Source organism: Mobula hypostoma, unplaced genomic scaffold (genome assembly GCF_963921235.1).
Source record: "Mobula hypostoma unplaced genomic scaffold, sMobHyp1.1 scaffold_103, whole genome shotgun sequence".
Classification (NCBI taxonomy): domain Eukaryota; kingdom Metazoa; phylum Chordata; class Chondrichthyes; order Myliobatiformes; family Myliobatidae; genus Mobula; species Mobula hypostoma.
In genome coordinates, this window is record NW_026948206.1 from 221,466 (window position 1) to 232,207 (window position 10,742).

Below are 10,742 nucleotides of genomic sequence, written 5' to 3' on the forward strand. Positions count from 1 at the left end.
TTTTGAAAATGAAACTGCGTCACAAAAACAAACATGCAACTGAAACGGAGACACAGCACGTTCTACCTGGAAATCTACAAACTAAAAACCAACTGCGTCACCTGGGTCGACCCTTATATAGACATGGTGCACATGTCATCACGTGACCTCACATCGGCGGGAAAATCACATCAGGTGACCTCCAAAAGACAATTGCATCCTTTCTCAGATCTCCTTGAGCATGTAACAGAAGCAACAGTAAACATCAAACTGTCCATCACATAACTCCACCTATCTCACCAGAGCAACCAAGAAGCAGGCAGCAGTACTGTAGTCAGTGTCTCTCTCTCTCTCTTACTTAAAGGCACAGTCCATGTCCACCACAAATCCTTCACCACATTCACAGTAGGTGATCGTCCTCTTCCCAGCGTGAACACAATGATGCACCATTAGTTGAACTGGCTGAGAGAATGTCTTCCCACAGCCTGAGCAGGTGATCGGCCTCTCCCCAGTGTGGACTCGCTGATGTTCGTTCAGTTGAGATGACATAATGAATCCCTTCCCACAGACAGAGAAGGAGAACAGCCATTTCCCTGTGTGTCAGCAGGTAAAGTGACCAATTGAATCCCTTCCCACAGACTGAGCAAGTGAATGGTCACTCCCCGGTGTGAACTGACTGGTGTCTCAGTAGCTGAGATGAGCAAGTGAAGCCCTTCCCACAGACTGAGCAGGTGAACGGCCTCTCCCCAGTGTGAACTCGCTGATGTTCCTTCAGATTACATGAAAAAGTGAATCTCTTCCCACAGTCTGAGCAGGTGAACGGTCTCTCCCCAGTGTGAACTCGCTGATGTGCCTTCAGATGAGATGACTGAATGAATCCCTTCCCACAGTCTGAGCAGGTGAACGGCCTCTCCCCGGTGTGAACTCGCTGATGTACCTTCAGTTCAAATGACGCTACAAATCCCTTCCCACACACTGAGCAGGTGAATGGCCTCTCCCCAGTGTGAACTGACTGGTGTCTCAGTACAGCAGATGACCTTGTGAAACCCACCCCACAGACTGAGCAGGTGAATGGCCTCACCCCAGTGTGAATTCGCTGATGTGTCAGTAGGCAAGCGAACAGTTTGAATCCCTTCCCACAGTCTGAGCAGGTGAATGGCCTCTCCCCAGAGTGAACTCGCTGATGTACCTTCAGATAAAATGAGCAAGTGAATCCCTTCCCACAGACTGAGCAGGTGAACGGTCTCTCCCCAGTGTGAACTCGCTGATGTGCCTTCAGATGAGATGACTGAGTGAATCCCTTCCCACAGACTGAGCAGGTGAATGGCCACTCCCCGGTGTGAACTCGCTGATGTGCCTTCAGAAGAGATGACCGAGTGAATCCCTTCCCACAGTCTGAGCAGGTGAACGGTCTCTCCTTAGTGTGAACTGGCTGATGTGCCTTCAGATGAGATGACTGAGTGAATCCCCTCCCACAGTCTGAGCAGGTGAACAGTCTCTCCCTGGTGTGAACTCGCTGATGTGCCTTCAGATAAAATGACAGAGTGAATCCCTTCCCACAGTCTGAGCAGGTGAATGGCCACTCCCCGGTGTGAACTGACTGGTGTCTCAGTAACTGAGATGACACAGTGAATCCCTTCCCACAGTCTGAGCAGGTGAATGGCTGCTCCCCGGTGTGAACTCTCTGATGTACCTTCAGCCTACATGATTTAGTGAATCCCTTCCCACAGTCTGAGCAGGTAAATGGCCACTCCCCGGTGTGAACTGACTTGTGTCTCAGTAACTGAGATGACACAGTGAATCCCTTCCCACAGTCTGAGCAGGTGAACGGCCTCTCCCCAGTGTGAACTCGCTGATGTACCTTCAGGTTACATAACTGAGTGAATCCCTTCCCACAGTCTGAGCAGGTGAACGGCCACTGCCCGGTATGAACTCGCTGGTGAGCCATTAGGTCAGATAACCGAGTGAATCCTTCCCCACAAATTCAGCAGATGACCAGCCTCTGCTCGATGTGAACTGACTGGTGTGTCCACAGGTGGGAAGACCGACTGAATCCCTTCTCACACACAGAACAGGTGAATGGCCTTGTCCCAGTGTGAACTTGCTGATGTACCTGCAGTTGAGATGACCGACTGAATCCATTCCCACTGTCTGAGCAGATGAATGGGTTCCCCCCTTTGTTGACGTACAGCTGGGATTTTCTTTTATCTACTGTCAATTTAAAGTGCCACAGTTTTAAAGCCATGAAAACATCTTCTGCCCAGACGAATGTTTGGTCTGCACGGCTGTTAAAAGGAATTAAATGAATATTAGTATTATTTAATGTTCTTGTCACAGAGTCATAGAAAAGTACAACACAGAAACAGGCCCTTTGGCCCATCTAGTTTGTGTTGAACTATTTAAACTCTCTACCCCTGTACCCCTACCATCCAGGTACCTATACAAACCTCTTACATGTTGAAATTGAGCTCGCATGCACCAGTTCGGCTGTCTGCTCATTCCACACCTGGATGACTGTCTGTGCGAAAAATTTTCCCCTCATGTTCCCCTTCATGTTTCACCGTTCACCCTTAATCCATGGCCTCTGCTGTAGTCCCACCAAATCTCAGTGGAAAAAGCCATCTTGCATTTACCCTATCTATAACCCTCATAATTTTGGCACACCTCCATCAAATCTCCCCTTGATCTTCTACATTCCAAGGAATAAAGCCCTGTCCTGTTCAAACTTTCCCTATAACCCAAGTCCTCCAGACCTGGCAACATCCTTGTGAATTTTCTCTGAACTCTTTCAACCTCTTTTACATCTTTTTTGTAGGTAGGTGATAAAACTGCACACAATACTCCAAATTAGGCCTCACCAATGTCTTGTAAAATGTCAACACTCAGTACTGTACTCAGTACTTTGGTTCATGAAGGCCAATGTGCCAAAATCTTGCTTTCTGTCCCTATTTAACTGTGACACCACTTTCAGTGAATTATGGACATGTATTCCCAGATCCCTTTCTTCTACAGCAATCCTCAGTGCCCTAACATTCACTGTGTAAGACCCAGGTCCCACCAAGATGCAACACCTCGCACTTGTCTCCATTAAACCCCATTTTGCATTTCTCCAGCTGGTCCAGATCAGACTGCGAGACATTATATTCTTCCTCACTGTCCACTACACCCCCAATCTTAGTGTCATCCAGAAATCTGCTGATCCAGTTAACCACACTGTCATCCAGATTACTGATCCAGATGACAAACAACAACAGATCCAGCACCGATCCCTGTGGCAAACCACTAGTCACAGGCCTCCGGTCAGAGAGGCAACCATCTGCTACCACACTCCAGCTTCTCCCAAAGACAGTGTCTCATCCAATTTACTATCTCATCTTGAATGCTGAGTGACTGAACCTTCTTGACCAACCTCCCATATGAGACTTTGTCAAGTGCCTTGCTAAAGTCCATGTGGACAACATTCACTGCCTTGCCTTCATCCACTTTCCTGATAACTTCCTCGAGAGACGCTATAAGATTGGTTAGACATGACCTAGCATGCACGAAGCCATGCTGCCTATCCTTAATCAGTCCACATCTATCCAAATACTTATATATCTGGTTCCTGCACATACGTTCCAATGACTTTCCCACTACTGATGTCAAGTTCACTGACGTATAATTTCCTAGTTTATTTTTGAAGCCTTTCTTGAACAGCGGAATAACATTGGCTGTCCTCCAATCCTCCAGTACCTCACCAGTCACTAAGGATTATTTAAATATCTGTGCTTGGGCCCCGAGAATTTCTGCACTTGTCGGCCGCAGGGTCCTTGGGAACAATTTGTCAGGCCCTGGGGATTTATCCACGCTAATTTGCCTTCAGACAGCAAACACCTCCACCTCTGTAATCTGTACAGGGTCCATGAAGTTGATGCTGCTTTGCCTCACTTCTATAGACTCTGTGTCCACCTCCTGAGTAAATGTGGATGCAAAAATAATATTTAAAATCTCCCCCATATATTTTGTCTCCTCATATAGATTACCATTCTGATCGTCCAGAGTGGGCATGTTTCTGTACTGAACTGGCCAAACTTGATTGGGAGGGGAAGCTGGTAGGAATGATGATGGAGCAGCAGTGGCTGGAGTTTCTGGGAGCAATTTGGGAGCTGAGTGATCGATACATCCCAAAGAATTGGAAGCATTAGAAAGGCAGGATGACACAACCGTGCATGAAATGAGAAGACAAAGCCAACATAAAAAGCAAAGAGAGGGCAAACAAAAGAGCAAAATCTATTGGGAAGCTTTTAGAAAGCAATAGAAGATGACTAAAAAAGATGTCAGATGAGTTCAGGGTGTGGAATTATGATATTGTAGTCACTAATGAGTCTTTGTAGCACCCAACAGTCTGAGGCATTTGGAGGAACAAAATATCCAGGGCCTCAATATCTCTTGAAAACCAAGGTTCCCTGCACCAGTTACCTTTCAACTTTTATTTTGACAGGCACATACAAACTCTACACCCTCGAAATCTCACTTCTGAAGAACTCCCACTTACCAAGTACTCCTTTGCCAGAAAACAGCCTGTCCACACTTGTCAGATCCATTCTGATACCATCAGAATTGACCTTTCTCCAATTTAGAATCTCGACCCATGGTTCAGTCCTGTCTTTTTCCATGTTAACTTGGAATCTCATGGCATTATGATCACGAGATGCAAAGTGTTCCCATACACTAATATTCTGTCACTAGCCCTGGATTATTTTCTAATAGCTTATTGCACATTTCTATGCTGGGAATTCTACGTGCTGATTAATGGCACATTTGACAAACTCTACCCCATCTAGTCCTTTTACATACGGGAGTCACGTCAATCTATGGAAATTTAAAATCGCTTGCTATATCAAGCATTAGCGTAGTCTGCGATCTCTCTTGCTAATTTGTTCCTCCAAATTCCTCAGATTGTTGGGTGCAAACAAGTCCCAGTCATGGCAACAAGATCACAATTCCATGCCCTGAGGTCTGAACAACATCTGACTGGTGTCAAGAAAACAACCTCTCCCTCATTGTCACAAAAACAAAGGAGCTGATTATGGACTACAGAAGGAATGGAGACAGGCTAACCCCTATTTACACCAATGGATCTGGGGTTGAAAGGGTGAACAGCTTTAAGTTCCTCAGCATACACATCACCGAGGATCTCATGTGGTCTGTACATACCGGCTGTGTGGTGAAAAACGCACAACAGTGCCTCTTTCACGTCAGATGCTTGAAGACGTTTGGTATTGGTCCCAAATCCTAAGAACTTTCTACATGGTCACAATTGAGAGCATCCTGACTGGCTGCATCACTGCCTGGTACAGGAACTGTACTTCCCTTAATCGCAGACAGTGGTGCGGACAGTCCAGCACATCTGTAGTTGTGAACTGCCCATGACTCAGGACATTTACAGGGACAGGTGTGTAAAAGGGGCCCGGAGGACCATTGAGGACCCTACTCACCCGAACCACAAACTGTTCCAAGCTGCTACCATCCGGGAAACGGTACCTCAGCGTAAAAGCCAGAACCAACAAGCTTCTTCCATTAGGCCATCACACTGCTTAATTCATGCTGATACAACTGTATTTCTATGTTCTAATGACTGTCCTGTTCTATTATAAATGACTATAAACTGCACATTTAGACGGAGATGTAATGTAAAGATTTTTACTCCTCATGCATGTGAAGGATGTAAGTAAGAAATTCAATTCAATTCACCCTCTCTATTACCTGGCATTCTGGCTCCCATCCCCTCTACAACTTTCGTTTAACCCACACCCCACCACCCACCACACTAGCACAAGCAAGCCTTAACACTAGGATATCAGTCCCCTTCTAGTTCTGTTCCCCTAACTAGCAAATCCCCTATCACCCCTTTGACTTTCCTCTGTCACATAATCCCCCCCCCCAACAGTTTCTAAAGTGGTAGAATGCATAGAACATTAAAAACCTATAGCACAAAACAGGCTCTTCGGCCCACAAAGCTGTGCCAAACATGTCCCTACCTTAGAACTACCTAGGCTTACCCATAGCCCTCTACTTTTCTAAGCTCCATGTACCCATCCAGGAGTCTCTTAAAATACGTTATTGTTTCCACCTCCTCCACTGCCGCCGGCAGCCCATTCCACGCACTCACCACTCTCTGCATGAATAACTTATCCCTGACATCTCCTCTGTATTTACTTCCAAGCACCTTAAACCTATGCCCTCTCTTGCTAGCCATTTCAGCCCTGGGAAAAAGCCTCAGACTATTCACATGATCAATGTCTCTCATTATCTCATACACCTCTATCAGGTCACCTCTCATCCTCCGTCACTACAAGGAAAAAAGGCTGAGTTCACTCAACATATTCTCATAAGGCATGCTCGCCAGTCGAGGCAAAGTCCTTATAAATCTCCTCTGCATCCTATCTATGGCCTACCTGCTGTTGTGGGGGATGGCCACAAGAGTACTCTGCGATGGCTATTTAACCTCATTCCCCTTCCAGACTCTCACCCAGTTTCCTGCGTCCTGCACCTTGGGTGTAACTCACCTCTCTTTATCTCACCCCCTCCGACTCCCGGGTGATACAGAATTCATCCATTTAAAGCCCCAACTCCTTAAAGTGGCGACACAACATGTGCACACTGAATTTTATATATAGAGGTACTGATTTTAACAGCTAGCAAATCACTGTCAATAATAATTTTGATCTGCACTCTCACACAACCTATGTAACAGGTCTGTAGCAGGGTAATGAAGGATTTTCTCACTGGAGCATCTGCACACCGTCCATATCTGATTTGCTTGCTAAATGATGCTATAAAAAGTCAGATTTCCAAATATCACTCCACTTCTGCTCACTTGCAAATTCTCCAGGAACTTTTGCATCACCACAATACACACAGGTAACACCAGTTTCTGTTTTGTACATAAATATTTCCCCTGAACCCTCCCCCAGGTGACTGACGGTGGTGAACTCAGTGATGGCAATGCCAATGAATATGAAGGGAAGGGCAGTAGTCTGTCTCATTGGAGTCTGGCACATTTGTGATGTGAAAGCTACTTGTTGCCCAGGGCAAAGGTGTTTGATATCATTATGTACCCAGAGAGAATGGGACAAAACATGTTCTCACGGGTAGAAAAGTCCAGAACAGGAGGAGGTAGAACAAGCAACAGACACAAAATACTGGAGGAACTCAGCAGGCCAGGCAGCATCTATGGAAAAGAGTACTAATGCTGAGTTCCTCCAGCAATTTGTGTGTGTTGCTCGGATTTCCAGCATCTGCAGATTTTCTCTTGTTTGTGACTGGAGGCGGAACAAAGGTGATTTTCTCAACAGCTGATGTAAAAGATTTTGTTCCCTTTCTCCGAGTTCCCGATCCTTGCATTTAGACAGCTGGAGCTCAGCTCTGTCTGAGAGATCCATCGGTTCCCATTCCCTCATCAGCCGGAAGCTCCCCGGGGCCCGTGTACGGATGGTGGGGCTGAGAGAGAGGGAAGAGAGCAGGACTGTCCCGGGATTGCGGGTCACGGAGTCCGGAGCTCACAGCAACTACCCGAAGTCGGTGTTGAAAACGCCCGCCCGGTGAGACCCCCAACCCGGAGATCCCTTCTTACCTCAACCGATCATCCGGGGCCTTTTGTGCACCGCGCGCTGGTGAGCTCGAGCTTGGTCGGTTTAACGGCTGGGCTACTAATCACGTGAGCAGCCCCTCCCCCACCGCTGTCAGCAGCGGAGTCACGCGCTGCGCTATTCCGATTGGTACGAAGCGATGTCAATCATTGCTTCCAGCCAATAGCGAAGGCGGACCTGCCGAGAGGGCGTTACCCCCGCTGACACCGTCTCCCGAACTTTCCGTCACGGCGGGACAACCGTCAAAGTAAATGTCCGCTTTCTGATTTATTTCCATTTCCCTCCGAGGGAAGTTGGGGCGTTTGTGAAGCGTCTCCTGCGGCCGGAGTCTGATGTGTCGCTGAGAGGTAGGAGGAGACCGCTCGGCCCGTCGGTTTGATGCCGGTTCCCCGGGGAGGGAGAGGGGGATTTTATTGAAAGGATGAAGACGGTGAGAGAGGGGGCGGACAGGATGTTTGTCCCGGTGGGGACAGGAGGGGCTCATCTGTGGAAATGTCTGAGCCCACGGTGGTGGCGAGCAGAGGGATTCACCACATTGGGGGGCAAACACCGGCAGACTGTTGCCCTGCAAGCGGGGCCAATGGTCCGGGCAAAGTGACAATTATTTGTGTTTTGTTGAGACTGTACCTGGAATATGGTGTAAAATCCCGCTCCCCACACTAACACGGGTCATACAGACCAAAGAACAAACTGCCGGAGGAACTCAGTGGGTCGGGCAGCATCTGTGGAGGGAAATGGACCGTCAACATTTCAGGCCGAGACCCTCCCTCTGGACTGAGAGTGGACGGGAAATAGTCAGAGAAAAGAGGTGAGGGGTGGGGATGGGGCAAGAGCTGGGGAGTGAGAGGTGGATCCAGGTGAGGGGGAGGTGGGAAGGTGGAAATAGTGACGGGGTGGGAGGTGAGTGGTTGGGGCAACATGGGGCTGCAGAAGATGGAAATTAATTCCATAGAGGATTAACAAAGAGGTTAGAGAGTATTTGTCATAGAGAGTGCAATGAAGATTCACCACACTGATCCCTGGAGTGGTGGGGTCATCATATGAAGAAAGATCAAAGATGATAACCCTTTCATTTGGAGAATTGAGGACTGAGAGGTGAACACATTGAAACGCACAACATCATAACCGGTTGAACCAGGGATCCCAGTCTCTGAAAAAGCGGGTGGACTGTCCGGGACTGAGATGAGGGGAAATGTCTCCAATCCGAGGGTGGTGAATGTCTGTAAATCCCCACCACAGAGGCCGGTGAAGACTCAGTGATCGTCCTCACATAAAACAGAGGACGGCAGATGTGTGGAGACCAGAGGGATTGTTGAAATGAGGATCGGGCAGAATCATGTGGCTGAGATGGGAGAGCAGCCTTCATCTTGTTGATGGTTAGAGGGGCTGAATGGCCACCTCCTGCTGTTTCTCACTTGATGTTTCAGTGTTCCTGTCCAGTGTGGCTGGAGGAATGTGAATAGAAATTAGTGTTTATAAACATGGACAGATTTAAATGAAACCTGCACATTTGCGGTTTGGGTCTGAATTGTGTGTTGGATCAGGATGGGAATCGAGCCCATGACTCTGTGACCTGGGGGTGGAGGGAAAGGGACAGGGAAGATCTGGAGGAAGAAGTAAAAATGTATCTGGTGTAAATATGGAATAATGTGGGACATGTGGCAGATGGGTCTGGCAGCGTGTGAGGGGCGAGGAGCAGAGTCACCGGTTCAGGTGGGAGAACCTCCACCCATCACGCGATCCCATGTCCTGTTCACATTTTCCCGCAGATCTGCAGCATCTGCGGGTCACTGCTCTACGTGTACGTGTAGCTTCATCGTTCGCCCATTCAGACAAGGCAGTGAGATCTGGATCTGTCACGTCCTCTCATTGTGGGTGGACAATGTTTTTTCTGCAATATTTTCAGCATGTTTCCATATAACCACATAACAATTACAGCATGGAAACAGGCCATCTCGGCCCTTCTAGTCCATGTTGAATGTTTACTCTCACCTCGTCCCAGGCCTCAGACCATAACCACTGGGCTGAGGCCCGGGACTAGGCCTCATTCCAATGTTTTTACCAGCTGAAGTGCAGCCAATATTTCTGAATGTCTGACCCATTTATGTGAGAATTTGTCTTTTCTACTTATCTGAGCTTCTCGTAAATGTGTACGGTTTAGTTCAGCTTCACTCCAGAATTTCCAAAGCAACAACCCAGTCAGTCAAATAGTTCCACACAATTAAAATAGTTTACAGTATTACATTTTTAAAATGTTTATGTTGTACTACTTATATAATTTAACTATTTAATATGTATATTCTTATTTTAAACCACAATGGTTAAAATCTATTGTTATGAATTAGGTTGTATTGCTGCCGCAGAGACAACAAATTACATGATATCTGCCAGTGCTATTAAACCTATTCTGATAATTGGTCTGGGAGACCCACCACGGGTCACCTGATCCCAGTTACCACAGATCATAATGCGAGACTGAAGCCTTTTCTATTTATTTGCATTCCTCAGAAATGACAACAGTTAAGTTTCCTTCTGTGGTTCCAAAGCAGAAGCTCAGTCTGTCTAATATTTCCACACAATTAAAATGGGGAATTTGTTTATTCTTATCATGTACTGAGCTACAGTGAAAATCTTGCCTGACGTACCATCCACACAGATCGATACATTGAGCTGATATACGACAAAACAATAACTGTAACAAAGCATTATGGCTGCAGAGAAAGTGCAGTGCAGATAGACATATGGGGCAGGGTCACGTCGAGTTACATTGTGAGGTCGAGTCCATTTTATTGGACTGGAGACCATTCATTTGGCTGACAACCGCAGACAGGAAGCTGTCCATGAGCCTGGTGGTACGCTCTTTAAGGCTTTTGTATCTCTTCCCTGATGGGGGATTGGGTTTGCAGCAATAATGTCCAAAGTTGTGGGCATCTTTGAGTACACGGCCTGCTTTCCCGAGGCAGGGGAAGTGTAGGAAGAGTCCATAGTGGGGAGGCTTGTTTCTATGATGTTTCCAGATGAGACCAAAGTTCTCTGTAGTTCCTTGCAGTCATGGGCAGAGCTTTAGCCATACGAAGGCGTGAAGTATTGACAAGAAGCTCAGAGACCTCGGCCTTCACCCTGCCTTGTGCA

General features: G+C 47.2%; 1 protein-coding gene across 1 annotated transcript; it reads right to left on the minus strand.

Moving 5' to 3' along the window:
• Nucleotides 1-630: 630 nt before the first annotated feature.
• LOC134341813 (zinc finger protein 229-like) lies at nucleotides 631-7,667 on the minus strand. The gene is made up of 2 exons (XM_063039751.1): nucleotides 7,595-7,667; nucleotides 631-2,264 (listed from the first exon to the last, which is right to left on the minus strand). The coding sequence occupies exon 2, from the start codon at nucleotides 1,925-1,927 to the stop codon at nucleotides 635-637; it is 1,293 nt and encodes a 430-aa protein (XP_062895821.1). The 5' UTR covers nucleotides 1,928-2,264; nucleotides 7,595-7,667; the 3' UTR covers nucleotides 631-634.
• Nucleotides 7,668-10,742: the final 3,075 nt, after the last annotated feature.